The sequence below is a fragment of the Choloepus didactylus genome, chromosome 20, assembly GCF_015220235.1.
Source record: "Choloepus didactylus isolate mChoDid1 chromosome 20, mChoDid1.pri, whole genome shotgun sequence".
NCBI lineage: Eukaryota > Metazoa > Chordata > Mammalia > Pilosa > Megalonychidae > Choloepus > Choloepus didactylus.
Genome location: NC_051326.1, coordinates 27898579 through 27918249, shown reverse-complemented (window position 1 = coordinate 27918249; position 19671 = coordinate 27898579). Strand labels below are relative to the sequence as shown.

The 19671-nt window shown below is 46.3% G+C and overlaps 1 protein-coding gene across 3 annotated transcripts in view; it reads left to right on the top strand.

Moving 5' to 3' along the window:
- LOC119516548 (tumor necrosis factor receptor superfamily member 10A-like) overlaps nt 1-19671 on the top strand; it is a 92197-nt gene that overhangs the window by 20958 nt on the left and 51568 nt on the right. For 2 of the 3 annotated variants that reach the window (XM_037812862.1, XM_037812861.1), the window contains exon 9: nt 828-1320. The exons of the other annotated variant lie outside the window; for it this stretch is intronic. In XM_037812862.1, coding sequence (XP_037668790.1) covers nt 828-1075 — 248 coding nt within the window. In that variant the 3' untranslated portion in view covers nt 1076-1320. Of the gene's footprint in view, nt 1-827; nt 1321-19671 lie in introns of those variants that run through there. 3 annotated transcript variants of the gene reach the window in all.

Sequence of the window (19671 nt, the reverse complement as noted above, 5' to 3'; positions counted from 1 at the left end):
CTACACCAGGCTTCAAAGACATAGTACAAAAAGAATGCAAAATGGTAATAATATTTGTATATTGATTATATGTTGAAATAATATTTTGGATAGATTGAGTTATTGAACATATGTTTAAAAATTAATGTCACCCTTTACTTTTCAGTTTTTGAATGCACCTGTGAGAAAATTCAGAATTATATTTGTGTCACTTCTTATGTTTATATTGGATGGTGGCATTCAGGGCTTTTCACACATCTCATTCAAATCCCACCACAGTGCCATGAGATGGGGGGTGTTTTGCTCCATCTTACAGATTTTATCTGCTTGGAATTCATTTGTCTGCACCAAGCCCTGTCCCAGTGTCAGGGAGTCTTAGCTGGATGGAGAGCCAGAGACCTCCGTCCCTCCAGGCCCTTGCTCCTCTGCTAGATGTGGATGGTGCAGCCCTCGGACCTTCTGTCATGAGAAGCTCAGCCTAGGCCAAGTCCTCCTCTTAAGTCCTAGTGCAGCCACAGACTGTCCCGCTGCTCTGATTGTACCATGTGTGGCTTTCTTTCTCCATCTCTGCCCCTTGTGCCTTCCTGGTGGGTTGTCAGCAGCTCCTAGGGCAGGATTCTCTGTCAGCCTTGAGCGACCCACAGTGCCTTGGGCACATCAAGACTGGACCATGTTGCCGATTCCCTGATGATGGGGATGCAGGTAGAGAATCTTGGAGCAGCAGGTTGCCCACAATAGGGGTTCATTAGGTTATTGCCTTGGGCTCTAGGCCTGATCTAGGATCCTCTGCCCTTTCTGAGGCACATCCCAACTAAACTTACTGTCTCTGTGTCTTTTCTCCCTTGTAGGTCTGAAGCTGTTCTTCTATTTTTGTCCAGACTTAGTGCCCTTTGATTCCTGGACATGGCTCATGCGGCTGCTGGGCTGGACTGACAATGAGATGAAAATGGCCAAGGCTCATGCAGCAAGACCTGAGGATGAATTCTACAAAATTCTGGCCACTAAGTGCCTCAGTCAACAGCCTGCTGGATGTCTTGGAAACACTGGAAGAGAGAAATGCAAAGGAAAGGATTCAGGACCTCTTGGTGTGCTCTAGTTGTATATCTACCAGGAATACAAGGCCGACAAGCTGTGCTGTGTGCATGGGAAAGAAAACATTGCTTCTGGAAATCAAAGCTTCACTAGTTGACTTTTGCTGCTTGAAAGGAAACACTTTTGGATACTGTGCTGGTTTGAGCTGTTATATACCCCAGAAAAGGCCATGTTGGTTTAATCCATTCTTGTGGGTGCAGATCTGTTGCGCATGGGACCTTTTGATTAGGTTGTTTCGATTGAGATGTGATCCACCTAATTCAAGGTGGGTCTTGAAACTTGTTCCAACCCAGCTTAGCCCTAAGACTAAAGAACACACCTGGCACGGAAGTGGACATGGGTTTCATTGGGACTTACTGACAGGAGATGATGGTATCATGGTTGCGGCCGTGGAAAGCGAACTGCATAGAAAACAGGGAAGAGTACCGGCAGGGGTGGCGTGGCCCTCGGGGTACATAAAGTTTTGTGACAATGGAGTTTCCCGTGAGATTTGGTTACTAACAGTGATTAGGGGAGGGAAGTTTTAATGCCTTCTCCCTGGGGGGAGGGGCCTGTTGCCTGGTCATGCATTTCATAATGGAGAAGGGGACAGGGCCCCGGGCCCTGGGTCCTCACAGTCCCCCGCTACACAGCAGACTACATTGACCATAGGACAGACATTGAAGGATAAGAGACGTCAGAACACTAGACATCCTTCCCACAGAGATCCAGATTTTTTGATGCATTGAATTCTGCCAGGCCAACAAAGTGGTCCGCGCAGCCCAATTCGCAGGGGTCACAATCCAAGAAGGCCAGTAGCAGTTGCAGATGGCAAACCCAACATAGGGTTCGACTGTGGGCATGAGTTATCATTGAAGCCCACTGTAGAAAGGTATTTGCTAGGGCACTATGGGCAAAAGCAGAGATATTTATGGGGAAGAATCAGGGATAATTATACATGCTTGAGATCCGTTGGTTGATAGCAGGGTACCAGGCAGAGGAACATTATGGGGAGGTTTTAAATACCAGACATTCTCCCTCTGCAAATTTTGAGAGTTTTCTCCTGTTACATCAGTTGTAAATCTGGGCATAAGAAGGGAACTGTGGTCATGCATAAAGTTCCCATGGGAGTAGGAGGCCCCAGTTTGATGATAAAGATTTAACAGACATTTAGGTCTTAATACAATATTTTTGGTAACTCCTATTCCCCAGGGCCTTAGGATTCTGAACCAATGTGGCTGAAAAGGCCAGCACCAAGGACAAAGGACCTCATCTTCCCCATTTTGTATGGTCTGAGGCACAGGCAACAAGTTATTACCATTCCCCCTTTGGGCTGTTAAGCAGCTGACCCTTTTACTTGGACTCTCAAGGTCTGCATTGGTCCCGCCATTAGCATTTCAATGGGGGCAGGTGCAGCAGCTCCTGGAATTGCAGTTAAGCAACTTGATGCCTGAGAGAGCTTTTTAGTCCATTGCTGTAGCCCAGGCTTGGGTCATCACGATGGTGGTCAGCTGGTTAGCCTTCCCCACCAGAAAAGCTGACCAAAGTCCTGTAGTTGTATCCATGGCAGTAAAAGCATACCCTGAGAGAAGAAGGGGATTGATATAGTTCACATGTCCCATCTGTTGTGTTAGCCTGTGTGGTTGATGCAGGGAGTGTGAAAGGCACTCTCTAATGATGTTCACTAGCTGCTGGCTACAGTTACCTTTTGTCATTGGCAGGCATCCCAGATGTCTTTCCACACTTCTTGTCCCCAGAGGGGGTGACCTATTGTCTTAGTTTGCTAATGCTGCAGAATGCAAAACACCAGAGATGGATAGGCTTTTATAAAACGGGGGTTTATTTCACTACACAGTTACAGTCTTAAGGCCACAAAGCGTCCAAGGTAACACCTCAGCAATCGGGTACCTTCACCGGAGGATGGCTAATGGCATCCGGAAAACCTCTGCTAGCTAGGAAGGCAGCTGGCGTCTGCTCCAAAGCTCCGGCCTCAAAACGGCTTTCTCCCAGGACGTTCCTCTCTAGCAAGCTTGCTCCTCTTCAAAACATCACTCCCAGCTGCACTCAGTTTTCTCTCTTTGAGTCAGCTCATTTATATAGCTCCACCGATCAAGGCCCACCCTAAATGGGCGGGGCCACACCTCCATGGGAACATCTCATCAGAATCATCTCCCACAGCTGGGTGGGGCACATTCCAAGCAAATCCAACCAGCACCAAAAACGTCTGTCCCACAAGACCACAAAGATAATGGCATTTGGGGGACATAATACATTCAAACCGGCACATCTATGGTTGTCCATTTTTCTTGCTTCCAGGTTGCCATCCGGGTCAAAAGGCCTTTGTAAATAGTCTAGCTGTCAGTACAGATGGTTAGCACACCTCCTGGTTCATGTGGTATTACCATCCACACGTCTTTTAATTTAGCCCGTTGACTCTTTTGCACTGTGCCAGTCTCCAACCATATAGTGTCATTACTGGGTTGCACGGTGGGAGGCTGCCCTCTAGTGGACCCATCAGTGTACAAGGGCAGTTCAAAAGCTACTACAGGTGCAAACAACTTTAGCTGTTGAATCCTCTGTATAGGACACTGGTCTGAGTACCTTGTGTGTTTTTGCACTCAGAGGGCTGGTATTGAAAATGCTGTGCTGTAGCAGGTGAGCCTCAGTTGGGCACTGCCAGAGTGTGGTTTAGAAGCCATGTCAGTTATCCACACCTGAACAGGGATAGCCGTTTTTAAGGCAACTGGGTATCTTTGCATCAGTCCTTCCACACAATTGCTTTTTGGGGGGCTGTATCTCAGTTCTGCTCCTTTCTATAATTGTGACAGAAGCCAAGGGGCATTAGTTTAGAATGTCGCCTCTCCCACAGACCCCGCCCAAAGCCAATATTAGTGCTGGCTACATCCAGTTCACAGAGCAGGTTGGGATCTATACCGCCCTAGTGCTTGTGCCTGTGCTATTGCCCTTTTGTCCTTTTTAAACACAGCCCATTGGGAGGTGTCCATTTCCAAGGATAGCCTTTCCTAATCAAGGCATACAAAGGTTTTAAGATTTGAGCTAAGCGAGGAACAAAAGGCCTCTAATACTCCAACTACCCCAAGAAAGCCATTAGTTGCTTTGGTGTTTGCAGTGTGGGGAAACACTACACCTTATCAACTACAGCAAAAGGTATAATTTGTTTTACCTGATCATACAATACCAAAGTCTGAAAGAGTTATTTGTTAGCATGACATTATCAATGTAGTGAAATAGAGTTACACTTGCAAGACTTTTTCACTTAGCCAAGTCTTTTGCCGCAAGACTGAAGCAGATGGTTGGGCTATGTACTTAGCCTTGGGGAAGCACAGTAAAAGCCCACTGTTGGCCTCCATAGGAGAAGGGGAATGCAGGCTGGCTTGATTTTCCTAGGGAGATACTAAAGAAAGCATTAGCAAGATCCAGTCACTTTATACCAGAGGCAGAATACCGCAATAGTGGTTTGCAAAGTGGCATTTTTTTATAAGAAATTTTATTTTGAAATAAATTCAAACTTATAGGAACAGTTGCAAAAACAGTACAAACCCCATACACAGAACTCCAGCATACCCTGACACCCCTCCCCTGATACCCTGATCCACCACCTTTAACATCCTGTCACACCACCATTTCTTTCTTTCCCTCCCTATCATCCATCATCTATTGCTTTGTCCTCTGAACATATAAGAGCAAGCTGCACACATCTTTGAACAAACACTATAATTCACATATACCTTTCCCATGGACAAGAACATTCTTTTATGCAATCCCATTAAGTGCAGCTAAGAAGTTCAAGAAATTCAACATTGATATAAAGCTTACATTCCGTATGTCCCAGCTGTGTCCCTTTCAGCCTCCTCTCCTCCATCCTCAGATCCCATCCAGGATCATCCTTGGCATTTAATTTTCATCTATTTAGAGTGTCTTTTTTCTTTTTTCAATTGTGGAAACATATACACAGCCTAAATCTTCCCATTCCACCACCTCCCTAGAATTCCATTAGTGGGATTAATCACGTTTAGAATCACCAGCCATTTCTAGAAGTTTCCCTTCACCCCCAAACAGAAACCCTACACTCATTTCTTAACTCCCCATTGCCCCTTCCCCCACTTCTCGGAACCCCTTCTCTACTTTTCATCTCTATGCTCATATTCTCTGATACTTTCTTTGTGTTTACCATGGGGCTTAAATTTAACTTCTTAAATCTGTAACAATCTTGTTTTTCTTTGATACCGACTTTACTTCAATATGACACATACACTATGTTCCTTTACTCCCTCATTCCCCCACCTTTATGTAGTTCTTGTCAAAAATTACATATTTTACATTGAGTCCAAAACTACTGATTTATGTTTACACTTTATATATTTTAGATCCTGTAGGAAGTAAATAGTGTATTGCTGACAGGGTGACGCAGGAATGAGACACGGACACAAAGCTAAGAATTAAGGGAGCAGGGGGCCCACGTGCATCTCGTGCTAAGTGGACAACAATGCAGCCTTGCTCCAGCTATTTATTTCAGAAGCTCAGGTGTATATGCTAAAGGTGCTCAGGTGGGGGAGAAACCACCAGATACCTATGTTTACATCAGGTGTATACAATCTAGGTTTACATCAGGTGAATACAATCTAGGTTTAAGACAATGGTAGTCACAAGACACACATCTTTACAGGGAGGGCCTGCATGGCATTCTATGCAGGCCTGCGGCTCAGCGTTCTAAGCCACCACCCCAGATATGCCTCAGGCAACATGGAAAACTCAGTTCCCCACAATAGTGGAGTTACAAATCAAAAATACAGTACTATTGGTATTTATATTTACCATGTGATCTTTACTGGTAATCTTTATTTCTTCATGTAGTTTCAGTCAATTGTTTAGTGTCCCTTCCTTTCAGCCTGCTTTTCTTATAGGACTGATCTACTGGTGGTGAAGTCCCTCAGCTTTTGATTATCTGGGAATGTTTTCATCTCCCCCTCATTTTTACCCTCCAGGTATTTGTGATTTCTCCAAGTCTCTGATGGTTATTGACTTCTTATTCCATTGTGGTCAGAGAATGTGCTTTGAACAAATTCATTTTTTTTTTTAATTCATTGGGGCTTGTTTTTATATCCCAGCATATGGTCCATTCTGGAGAAAGATCCATGATCACTAGAGAAGAATGTGTGTCCCAGTGACCTGGGATGTAATGTCCTATGTATGTCTGTTAAAATTCTCTGTACCTCATTCTCCTTTCTTTGTTTCTCTGTTGGTAGGGCTCCCTTTAGTATCTGAAGTTGGGCAGGTCTTTTATTAGCAAAATCTCTCAGCATTTGTTTGTCTGTGAAAAATTTCAGCTCTCCCTCAAATTTGAAGGAGAGTTTTGCTGGATAAAATATTCTTGGTTGGAAATTTTTCTCTCTCAGAATTTTAAATATGTCATGCCACTGCCTACTCACCTCCATGGTGGCTGCTGAGTAGTCACTACTTAGTCTTATGTTGTTTCCTTTGTATGTGGTGAATATGTCTTGGAGTGGGTTTATTTGGATTTATTCTATTTGGAGTTCACTGGATATTTATGCTTTGTGTATTTATATTATGTAGAAGGTTTGGGAAGTTTTCCCCAACAATTTCTTTGAATACTCTTTCTAGACCTTTACCCTTCTCTTCCCCTTCTGGGACACCAATGAGTCTTAAATTTGGATGTTTTATTTTATCTATCATATCCCTGAGATCTGTTTTGATTTTTTTTCAATTTTTTTCCCCATTCTTTCTTTTGTTCTCTCATTTTATGTTCTGTGGTCCTCGAGGAGGCTGAGTCATTGTTCAACTTCCTCTAATCTTGTATTATGAGTATCCAGAGTCTTTTTAATTTGGCCTACAGTTTCTTTTATTTCCGTAAGATCTTCTATTTTTTTATTTACTCTTGCAGTTTCTTCTTTGTGCTCTTCTAGGGTCTTCTTTATGTCCTTTATATCCTGTGCCATGCTCTTGTTGCCTGTCTGTAGTTCTTTGATTAATTGTCCCAAATACTGTGTGTCTTCTGAACTTTTGATTTGGGTGTTTGGGTTCGTGGTCTCCATGTCATCTGGTTTTATCATATGCTTTAAGATTTTCTGTTGTTTTTGGCCTCTTGGCATTTGCTTTACTTGATCCCTAATTTGTCGGAACTGCAGCTTGGTGGCGTACACTTTCTCTAACTAACCAGCAGATGGCATCCGTGAGTTACCTATTCCCCTCAAGTCAGTTCTCCCCAACTTTGTCTTTGTGGTGTGTGGGGGTCTGATTCTTGTGGGGTCCAATTGTTGCACCAAGTTTGGGTGTGTTGTTGGTGCTGTCTGCCCTGAATGTGGGGCATGTGTCTGGGTGGTTAGGGAGGCAGGGCAGCTTTAATAATCAAACCTCCCAGGTGTTCCTGGAGATTTAAGGCTGTTGCAGGAGCCTAAGCCTTCATTTCAGTCTTTCCACAGATTGTCTCTGCTGCTGACCCACAAGTCCTTGGTATTCACGTAGGGTCCCTGGGGTTTCTGGGCGGGTCCCCCTTCCCAGCTGTGCTCTTCCAGGACCTCTGCTGAGGGAGGGCTGTGCCACATCACAAGTGCGCACTGGCCTCCAGGAAAGCCCTCGGTCGCTGGACTGTTCAGGGGCGTTCCCAGCCTGCTTCAAAGATGGTTGAATGGGACGAATTAACTTCCCCATTTTCGCACAGCTCTGCCTTCCCAGCTCTGGGACAATCAGCTGTGGGTGCACTAAAGGCCACTGTCCACGGCTGATATTGTGGCGTGTGTGCAGTGCTGCAGGAAAGACTCCCCGTCACACTGGGTTTCTTGGCGCAGCTCTGGGCTGTGGGTCCGACCCCGGGCAGGAGCGTCCCTTGTCCTCTGGGGAGATGGCTGCAAGGAATGCATTTTTTTTCTCCTTTTGGCTTCCCTCTGTGCCCCTGGTCTTGAGACAATCAGCAGTGGGTGTGGGAAGGGGTATCCTCTATGCCAGATACTGAGGCGTTAGCCCAGCCCGCTCCTGCCGTGCTTCACTGTGTGGCTCTCCCTGTCATATCTGCAGCTTCTCCTGGGATTTTTTTTTTTTTTCCAAAGAACTAGTCCGTCTCCAAATGCCAGCCCACCATTTCCCCACACCCAGCATGGCTGCTGGACTTTCAGCTGGCTCACTCACTCATTTCAGAATGCAGGCTCCTGGTTTCACCAAATGCACGTTCCCTGTGGGTTTAGCAGACCTTGTCTGGCTGGTGCTACACTGGAAGTGGTGTTCTGGGTCACTTTCTGGCTTTTATCTAGTATTTTTCATGGAGGTGTTTTTTTTGCCCTGTCTCACCTAGCTGCCATCTTAGGTTCTCTGGCATTTTTTTTTATGCTTACCATTTTTAATCTCCAGATTCAGTTAAAAAAAGAAAAAAGAATTTTACTCTACACCTCCCACATCTTTCTGTACCCAGCCCTTCCCCTATAGGTGCCTTAGGTTCTTAGGCTTTGGAAGCAGGGATAGGTGGGACAGAAAGAAAGAGACTTGGCTCACTGAACTTGGATTTAAAAGTTTTAAATCAGGGCAGTGGAATTTCTGGATTTCTATGCCCTTCTTTTAATTATTTCCAATTATTAGATTTATTACACTTAAAGCTGTGACCTGGACAATTGGAAAAAGCCTTTTTCTTTTCCAGAGGCAGCCCTCTGGTAGCTTCTGCTGCATTAGAGAAATTCCAGGGGTGATTTCTTTTTAATGTCCAGGTTTGTTTACAGTAATTACAAAACTAAGGCATTGAACCCTGCTGCTCTGAGGGTTTTTTTTTCAACCTGCGGGTTTCTGTCTTTTTCAAGACAGTCTGCTGTAGCTAGCCATACCACATACAACAAAGTATAGCTGACTGCAGTGTAGTCAAGCAAGTGGGTGACCCCTCCCCACATCAAGGAAGCAGGCCACCCAGGATTACCCCCGCAGACTTGCAGATTTCTGTCTTTCTTGAGATAGTCTCCTGTAGCTGACCGTACCACACATAATGGCCAGCCGAGGGCAGCACAGTTAAGCCAAGTGGGCAACATTCCCTACATCAGGGAAACAGGCCACCCCGGGATTACCCCTGTGGATTGCAGATTTTTTTTTGTCTCTCTCAATTCAGTCTGCCATAGCTGATGGTACCACACATAATGGTCAGCCGACTGCAGCACAGTGAAGTAAGTGGGTGACCCCTCCCCACATTGAGGAGGCAGGCCACCCCGGACCCCTTCCAGGACTTGGGCCCATTATGGCTGGTGGCTCTTTGGTCCTCCTGGCTGGGTCGCCAATTGTTCCAACCCAACTTAGACCAAAGAGACAGCTGGAATGGAAGTGGACATGGGCTTAACTGGACTTACTGACAAGAGATGATGGTTTCGTGCTGGTGGCTGGCCATGGTAAGTGAACCGTGTGAAAAAGAGGGAGGAGTGCTGGGGGGGGGGGTTGTTATAAATTGTGTGACAACAGAGTTTCTCATAAGATTTGGTTACAACAAGGTCTTGTGAGATTTGGTTACTAATAGTGATTATGGGAAGGAGGTTTTAATGCTTCCCGCCTGGCTGGGGAAGGGCCTGTTTTCTGGTCATGTAAGTGCCTGCATGTATCTCATAATGGAGAAGGTGGTGGTGCCCTGGGCCCTGGGTCCTCACAATCCTTTTCTGGAGTCCCTTATGAGGATAAAAACAGAAAAAGCCCAGACAGCTCAGAGAGAAACACTCAGAAACTTTATAGAGAAAAGCCCCGGAGAAGCAAGCAAGGACTCACAGAAACTGAAAGAATCACTAAAGCCAGAACCTGAAAGCAACAAAACCCAGCAGCAAAAGACCAGCAGACTTCCCCCGTGTGCCTTGGTATATGACAGAGGAACCCCAGATGCTGGCGGCCTTCCTTCAGCAAAGGTATTGTCCTGTTGATGCCTAAATTGGGACATTTTCATGGTCTTAGAACTGTAAATTTGTGGATAAATCCCCATTGTAAAAGTCAACCCATTTCTGGTATATTGCATTCTGGCAGCTTTAGCAAACAGAAACAGATACCATCCTGGAATAAATAGTCTGAAATCTCATATGAATGGTACATGAAGAAGTTCTACCATGCAATATCATCTAGTAGTTCAAATAATCTAGAACTCTTTCAGTAGACTTGGAGTCATTTTTATATGTTAAGTGTGATATGCAAACTGTAGAAACATTGATGGATGACTGTATGTGTAGTCTACATACAGGCTTGTGGGTATTGAGAGTTGTTTTCTCAGTCCCTTACTGTTCAGTTCATGCCATTTTTTTTATCGTAATAGGAATTTTTTGTCTTGTATAATCTATATTATACAATCTATATGTATGCCTTGGGGCACATGGATGCCTGTTGGAGCAGGGGGACCCTCCTGCGAGCAGCTGAAGGGTCCTCTGTGAACAACCAATTCTTAACTACTGTGATGATGGGTCCTTCAGAAAGCTGATGGATTGGGGTTTTGTCCTATTTTTTTTGCTTGTATTTTCTTTTAACCCTCAGTAACCATTCTGGTTCTCCTTTGGGAAAGCTGTCTCCATAGTGTCCAGTCATGGTGGGATCTTTGTACTGAGTTAGCTGTTCTGGGGGTACACGGTCTTTTCCATCTGAAGTCTTTGTGTTTCATCTGTTCCAGGGGCTGCACTCACTTCAGAAGTGCCTGAAAATTTGGTCATTAAGGATATTGGGGTGTCACTGGGTTTTGTGGGATGGGGTGGCTCCACCAGTTGTGGTGCTAACTCCCTCTCCCACTGACTTCTTTGCATCCAGCTGTGCTGCCCAATATCATTTCCTGGAAGGCCAGGGTTTTCACTGCCTCAGGGCCTTTGCATAGCCTGTTCCATCTGTGCAAAATGCTTTGCCCTCAGTTCTTCATATTGGCTAATTTATTTATTTTGATATTTTTAGCTTTACATAAAAATAATGTAGAAAATAGGGTTACCATCTGCCCCACTCTCATTATTAACACCTTGTATTAGTGTGGTACCTTGTACAATTGAGGGAACAAATTATTATAATTGTAGTATTAGCTATAGTCCATAGTCTACCTTAGGGTTTATTGTTTGTGTTGTACAGTCCTTTGGTTTCTTTTTTAAAATTTTTGTTCTAGCAACTTATATACAACCCCAAATTTCCCCTTTCAACTACATTCAAATATATCATGCAGTGTTGTTAATTATACTCACAATTGCTACCATCAGCATCATTAATTTCCAAAACTTCCCTCAACCCAAACAGAAACTTTGTAAAAATTAAATATTATCTCCCCATTCCCTACCCTTACCCCTGCCTTTGGTAAACTTTATTGTAATTTTTCATGATATGAATTTGGTTAGTTGAATTATTTTATATCTGTGAAATCATACAATCCTTGTTCTTTTGTGTCTGGTGTATTTCACACTACCTGATATCTTCAAGGTTCAACCATGTTGTCGCATGTATGAGAACTTCATTCCTTTTCACAGCTGAATTATAGTCCATGGTATGTATATACCACATTTCGTTTATCCTTTCATTGGTTGCTGAACACTTTAGTTACTTCCATCTTTTGACTCTTGAGACTAAAACTGTTCTGAACATCAGTGTGCAAGGACCTATTTATTTTTGTCAATGAAATTTCAGCTCACTTATCCCCTTGTCAGGGGATTTTCTGGAATGCCCATCTAATGTATTGGCCTCATCAGTGTTTGTCATGTTTGTTCTTATGATTGTTGCATTTCTCTCACTAGAAAGTAAACTTCATGAGAGCGTGATGTTGTCTTCTTTTATGCTTTATCCCCTATACAAATGGGTTGTTGGATGTGATATTTCTTTACTAGAGGAGAATCCTTGTTTCTCCCCAGTGGAAGATCCTTCTTTGAAGAATTAGTGGGTGATATCAAACAATACAAGGAAAGTCATCAGGTACAAAATACTTATGTAATCATAAATTCATAACCAAATTAAATATGGAACCTTATATAAAAAGAGGTGTGTGTGTTTTTTTTTCTCCCACGTGCTCCCAACCACACATGCAAATAGCTCAGATGTCATAAGTTCAGGGTGTAGGTTCTTGCCCTGGAACCCACTCCTTCCTCTCTCCCTGGATGCCCTCTGGCCTGCCCTGCATGGGTGGGTTTCTTGCAGGTACCAGGTTTCTCGGGGGGAGGAATTCAGCACCTGCTCCCCTCCTGCCTGCCCTTCCCTTCCGGGGACAGGAGACACCAGCCTTGGCCTGGCTCACCCGGAGCCCCTGAGGGTGGTTTCTCTGGGTGGCACCTGGGGCTGCCGGGCTCCGGTGCAGTGTGGGTTGGCTCTGACAGAGCTGTTGGGGAAGGGGCAGTGGGTCCCTGAGGGGTTCGCTAGCCCTGGCTGCTGGGGTGGTTCTGTGGCCACGGTCCCGTGGGCTTCCTCCAACTCCACGAGAACCTGCACCTTCTCTCCCCCAATGGCCCTTCCTCCCTCCTCATGGTGGACCCTGAGTGCTCGGCCCTGCAGGTGCCTGGGAGATCTATGCCCCTAACCTGTTTGTGACCCAGCTCTTCCTCTCCTCTGCACTTCCTGGGACACTGCGAGCCCAGGTGTGCCGCCACCTCTGTGCCCCTTCCCTGATGGACGGTGCGGTACACGGTGCTGCCCTCGTCCCCTGGGGAGCTCTTTGCTTCTCCCCTGGAGCTGTCCCCTCCTGGTCCTGCCACTGGCCTCTCCTGTTACCCTGGAGTCTAAGAACCTGGGCTTCCGCCGCCCTGCAGGGAGGCCGACTGGCCAGCAGAGGGCAGCACACGCATGGGTTCCGAGACCAGAACCTGGAGAAGGCCTTGTTGGGGGAAGGAGGCCATAGCCTTGTCAGAGTCCTGGGACCAGACCACGTTGACCCTCAGTCATTTTAGACCCCCATGACCTGCCACCTGAGGCTACTTCTCTTGAAGAAGATTTAACCTGAAATCTCTAGGTCTTGATTCCACAAAACCGTTGCACAGGTGGGTGTCGATCTCTGTTTCCATCAGTCCCGAGAGGGGAAGTCCTGGGCCCCAGGTCTCCCGGCTGGCAGCTTGTCAGTGTCAGTTCTGGCATCCAGGACTCCTGGCCAGGGTCAAAGATGTTTTTCACTGTATTTTTCAGGAAAGTAAAGGCTCAACGATCTCAGAGGAGAGGGAGGCTGCTGGTTCTAGTGAATAATGCAGAAGTCATTGAAAGTAAGTGGTTTTTCCAGGACAGTGCAGCGGTGGTGGAGGAATGAGGTAGAGTCCTCCCTGCCGCCCCCATGGCTGTCAGGGTCCACCAGAGCAGGGGACGCTGGAAGCCGGGCTTTATATACTAGTGGTCACTGGATCACAGGACCCTGAACCTTCTGTCACACTCCTTCTCCTTGCCCCTGCTGTGCCAATCCCTGTGTTCTAAACACATTCTCTGTCCTTCTCCTCTGCTATCATTACCGCCCACTGGTAGTTCAGGGCCGGGGCTGACCCACACCTGGGGCTGGCCCTGAACATAGCCTTGCCAACTTTGATGTGCTGTGAGTGTAAACGACACATCAGATTTCAAAGACTCAGTGCAAAAACAGTACAAGACCACTCGTTAATCACTTTTTGTATATTTTGATAATTAGGTTTATGTGTCAACTTGGCCAGGTGATGGTTTCCAGGTATCTGGTCAGGCAAGCACTGGCTTAACCGTTACTGCAAGGATACTTGTGGCTGGTTAGTAAACCAGAAGGCTGGTTTATTAAATCATCAGTCAATTGGCTGCAGCTGTGACTGATCACATCAGCAAAGGGCATGTCTTTCCTGATGAGAGAATTCAATCAGCTGGATTTAATCCAGTCAGTAGAAGACTTTTAAGGGAGAAAGAGAGAGAATCTTCACTTCTTTGGCTAGTCAGCGAAGCATTTCCTGAGGAGTTCATCGAATACCTTCATCAGAGTTGTCAGTTTGCTGCCTGCCCTATGGAACTGGGACTCATGCATCTTGCCCTACAGAATCTGGACTTGTGCATCCCCATAGTGCGTGAGTATCTTTTATAAAATCTTATATTCACAGATATCTCTTCTTAGTTCTGTTTCCCTAGAGAACCCTAACCAATATGTGTATTGATTCTATTGCATGTTGAAATGAAAATATTCTTTATATTAAGTTCAATACATTACTGAATCAATGCCACTTTATAATAACTTCTTTTTAATGTGACTAGTGGAAAATAGAGAAGAGTATTTGTTGGTACATGTATGGTTTTTTGGATGGCAGTGCATTCACACATCTCATTCAGCCCCTCTACAGGCCCATGGGGTGGTGGGATTTTGCTCTGTCTTACAGGTTCAGTTTTTCCTCAGAGTTCATCTGTCCCCATCTGGCCCTACCTCAGTATCAGTGAGGCCAAGCTGGGTGGAGAGCCAGGGACCTTCCTCCCTCCAGGACCTTGCTCCTCCACTAGGTGCGTCTGTTACGGCTCCGGTCCTTCTCTCGTGTGAAATGCAGCCTGAGCCGAGGGTTCCTCCCCTGGAGTCCTGGTGCAGCACTGTCTGTCCCACCCTCTGACTCAGGCCATAGGTTTGTTTCTTTCCCTATATTCTGTCTCCCACGTTGGTTGCCAGCTGCTCCCAGGGCTGGATTCTCTGTTGCCCTTGACCCAACACCTTGGGCGCGGTCAAGGCTCAGACCCTGTTGCTGGTCCCCTGTTGGTGGGGAAGCAGGGAGGGGCGCTGGAGCAGCAGGTTTCCCACCATAGGGGGTCATTAGTTCTACCCTTGGGCTCCAGGCCCCATGGAAGATCCTCTGCCCTTTCTGCATTGTGTCCTGAATAAATTTACTATCTCTGGGACTCTTCTCCCCACAGCCCTGAATGGTGATTTCTTCCTCTCTGAACATAGGGCCCTTTGGTCCCTGGGACCCTGTTCCACTCATGGACAATGATGTCCGAGTGGCTGGGGCTTGTGCAGCGTGGCCTGAAGAGGAGCCTACGAAATGCTCCTCAAGTGACTCAACAAAACGGCACTTTGCTTCAGACAACAACTTGCTGGGAGCCTTGGAAACCCTGGGAGCAGAGTTGAGTCAGGAGCAGCTTGTGGGCTCTGGAAAGTGCCCGAGGCAAAGACACAGGGCAGGCAGCCTCGGCTGTGACGGGGAGTGAAAGAATCAACTCAGGAAACCAGAAGTTCCTTCTGAGGTATTGGTATTGAGTCACTTACTTATTTATTGTTATTTTTTAATAAACACATTAAAAGAAAGAATATGTACATGGGTCCCAGTATGAAAAGTACCTGGATTGTCCCTGAGAAGAGCTCTCTGACCCAGCCTCTATCTGTTTCATTATCAATGAAAAATTTTGTTGGAGGATGGCGGGATTTAGGGAGGAGGGAGAGTCTGACGAGGCATCAGATGGCAACAGGTTTTAGTTCACCTGCCATTTCTGAGCTATCTTGGTTTTTGTGGCCAGCACCCTAATCAGACCCTAAGGGCCTGCATTAGCATCTGTGGCTTCGTGAGACACGATCCCAAGGCCTGGGGGCATAAACCACAGCAATTACTATTCCAGGTTCTCAGGGTCCGGATTCCCTGACCCCGGGGCTCTCACAAGGCTGTCATTGGCCTGCGTGCTGGGGCTGCTCTCCTTTTGGGGCTTGAGCAGGGACGATGTGCTGCCAGCGCTCACGAGGCTGTCAGGGGATTCCGTTCCTTGTGGCCAGTTGGCTGCAGGCTGCCCTCACTTCCTTGCACTGGGGCTTGTCCACGGGCTGGCTCACGGTGCAGCAGCCGGCTTCACTGAGCAAACAAGCAAGGGGAGCTAGAGAGAGTGCAGGGGAGTCGGACGCCACAGTCTTTATTGCCTAATCTCTAGTATGATTTATCCTGTGCTCTATTTGAATGAGAAGGAAGGAACATCTCATTGATCCTACAAATGGTCTCTGTCCTCATTAATCGGAATTTAACATAATACTGTGGTCCTCCTAGATGCAGGTGGTGCATGGAATGCTGGTGGGAGAGGGATTCTGGCGGAAAGCCCCATCAGTGGTGAATATACAAAAAGGATGAGACTCTATGAGAAGCTACAGAATTCATCTGCCCCTTCTCTCCTTCACTGGCTCCTGGGACGTGTCCTGAGCACCTCCTCAAGCCCAGGCTGTGTGTTAGGTCCTGCTGGCACAGGAATCCTTCAAAGAAGCCGGGACACTGCCACCCACAGCCCAGGGTCTCCTAGGTGAATGAGTGCAGCCCAGGGCCACTGCTTCTGGGTAAACTTGTTCTGGAGGACAGGGAAAGCAGGAATTAGGAATCAGACAGGTAAGGTTTCAAATCGCAGCTCCATCATTTAAATCTAGAGACCCAAACCTGCTCTAGTGTCTTTAATTTCAGTCTCAGATTTCTCACTTGAAATAATGGGCAGGCTAACACCTCCTCCCAGGACTGCGGCAAGAATTGCATAAGACCAGCCTGTGTGGCATCTCATTGGGTGTGTGGGAAATACTGGGCTGCCAACAAATGTTGGATCCCTTACTTCTACTGCAAGCACAGTCTGCCCTCGTATGTTTAGGCATTGACATTACAGAACATCCCTAAGGAACACACACAGCTCAACAGAGGGTTCTCAGTCACTGGAACACTGGGAAGTGTCTTTTACCTAGAGGACAACAGCCCTGCACCCCGCAGACCCTCCCTATTTCCACATCCTCAGGCTGGAGTCATCCCTTTGAGGTAATTGATCAGGAAAGGTGACAAATCCCAAATAATCTCAGGACATTTTGTAAGTCCTCAACCCTATTCTATCGCCAAGATGTCATCATCATTTTCAGGTATGAGAGTGAGGCTGATAACGATTTCCACTAGTTTCAGATAAGATGTGGCGGATAAGGAAGGTTCTGGACCTTCAGGTTGCCAGGAAGCAGGTAGCTCCAAAATTAGTCAGAAAATGATCAAAGACTTTTCTCAAAAAGGAAGGAAGAGGAAAGTTAGGGGACCTTGACAATGAGTTTAGGGCTCACCCTCCCTCACATTTTGACTTAGCTAACTTTTAAAAGAACTAGGCTAAATAGGACTCAATGAAAGGAAACGGATTTGAATGGAAGACATAAATAGGAAGATGGCAGCTATGGCTTGCCTAGAAGGACCTGACCCCCAATTCTTGCTTCCAACAGCACTGCCACTTTGCCCACCTTTATCAAGGTCCTCAACCATTAGAAATAAGACCAACAGTGAGGACTTAAATAGCCTCAGGAACGGGAACATGTATTGGGTTGTTACAGATCTATGTCTCCATGAGATCAGGATGCCAAGCATTTTAGATCAAAGCCTTTGTGTTGGACAATGAATGTGAGACACAAGATGGGATTCAAAGAGATATTTTGGGTAAAAAAAATAAGAAAATTAAGAATTTAACAGAATTTTCATGTCAGAATATAGCAACAGGATGAATGAATATAAAAGGTGAAAAACCCTTGTATTGAGGATGGTTTAGAGCTTACAGTTGCTATGTATCCAAGGAAGAAGAAATCTTAGATGAGATGGACAAGGACTGCACTCTAAGGTGTAGCAATAACTAAGATGGAGAAGATGAAAAGAACATTCCTTTCAGGACTGAGGCCTGAGGCATAAGGAATGTGGCACAAGGAATGTCCATAGGAGGAGCCCGAAACAATAACTAGATGGGCTCAATTGAGATCAACAAAGGATCTTCATTTAAAAAGAGAATGAAAGGTGACAGGAAAGCAAGTTGAGGTCAGGTCATGGGAGAATGCTAAATGACACACTAGGAAACACAGACTTCCCTCTGGCATTAGGTGACTAATAATGTGTTGGACTTGTGCAACATGCCTTATCACTTTTCACTCCCCTTGCACACATGGCCACCTTCGATCAGGGAACAGATCAGCAGGTGAAATTTTGGACCTAGAAGCAGGTATGTTGTTCCTATTCCACCATAAACATCTCTCTCCATGACACAGTTGAACCAATCATTTGTCACCACATATTGAGCTCTTTAAGGAAATACTCAGTCTTTGATGGGTAATATGGCCCAGAGGACAGGGGAACATGGGGAAGACGAGGTGATCTTGACATCTTAGTGTGGGATGATGAAGGCCCCGGTGGGCTGATGCCAGGCTAAGAGGGAGCACATGGAGTGAGAGCAGGGCCACCACTGTCCCTGAACCCAGAGAAGCCACCGCTGGAGAAGCGTGTGCTACAGGACAGGGAGGCAATTGAAGTGATTTTTCAAGGTCCTTGACAGCATTTGTGACTATTTTATTCTCTAGTCATGAAGAAGAGGACTTTAAGTCCTCTCAAATTTCTATACCATTGGGTGTGTCATAAACATTTCAGAGTTTAAAAGAAAATGAGAGGGGCAGGGCAAGATGGTGGATTGGTGAGGTGTATGTTTTAGTTACTCCTCCAGGGAAGTAGGTAGAAAGCCAGGAACTGCGTGGACTGGACACCACAGAACAATCTGACTTTGGGCATACTTCATACAACACTCATGAAAACGTGGAACTGCTGAGATCAGCAAAATCTGTAAGTTTTTGCGGCCAGGGGACCCGCACCCCTCCCTGCCGGGCTCAGTCCCGTGGGAGGAGGGGCTGTCAGCTCCGGGAAGGAGAAGGGAGAACCACAGTAGCAGCCCTTATCGGAAACTCATTCTACTGATCCAAACTCCAACCATAGATAGACTGAGACCAGACACCAGAGAATCTGAGAGCAGCCAGCCCAGCAGAGAGGAGATAGGCATAGCAAAAAACAGCAAGAAAAACTCAAAAATAAAAGCAGAGGCTTTTTGGAGTTCTGGTGAACATAGAAAGGGGAAGGGCAGAGCTCAGGCCCTGAGGCTCATTTGCAAATCCCAAAGAAAAACTTCTCTCTCTGCCCCCTGGATCTTTCCTTAATACCTCTAATTGCTTTGTCTCTTAGCATTTCAATAACCCATTAGATCTGCCAGGAGGGCCCCCCCTTTTTTTTTCCCCCAATCTTTTTTTCTTTTTCTAAAACAATTACTCTGAGAAGCCCAATATAGAAAGCCTCAAAGACTTGCAGTTTGGGCAGGTCAAGACAAGAGCAGTCCTAAGAGAGCTCTGAGACAAAAGGCAATAATCCAGTGGCTGAGAAAATTCACTAAACACCACAACTTCCCAAGAAAAGGGGGGCATCTGCTCACAGCCATCATCCTGGTGGACAGGAAACACTCCTGCTCATCGCTGGCCCCATAGCCCAGAGCTGCCCCAGACAACCGAGTGTGATGGAAGTGCTTCCAATAACACGCATACACCACAAAATTGGGCATGGACATTAGCCTTCCCTGCACCCTCAGCTGGTTGTCCCAGAGTTGGGAAGGTGGAGCAGTGTGAATAAACAAGCCCCATTCAGACATCATTTCAGCAGACTGGGAGTCTCCCTACACAGACTGGCAGCTCAGAACTGCCCTGGGGGGATGGCACTCACCTGTGACATAGCACAGTCATCCCTCAACAGAGGACCAGGGGGTAAAAGGCCTGGAAGAGGGACCCACTCACAAGTCTCAGGGGCCACACGCCAGTACCAAGGACTTGTGGGTCAGTGGCAGAGACAAACTGTGGCACGACTGAACTGAAGGATTAGACTATTGCAGCAGCTTTAAAACTCCAGGAACACCAGGGAGATTTGATTGTTAGAGCCG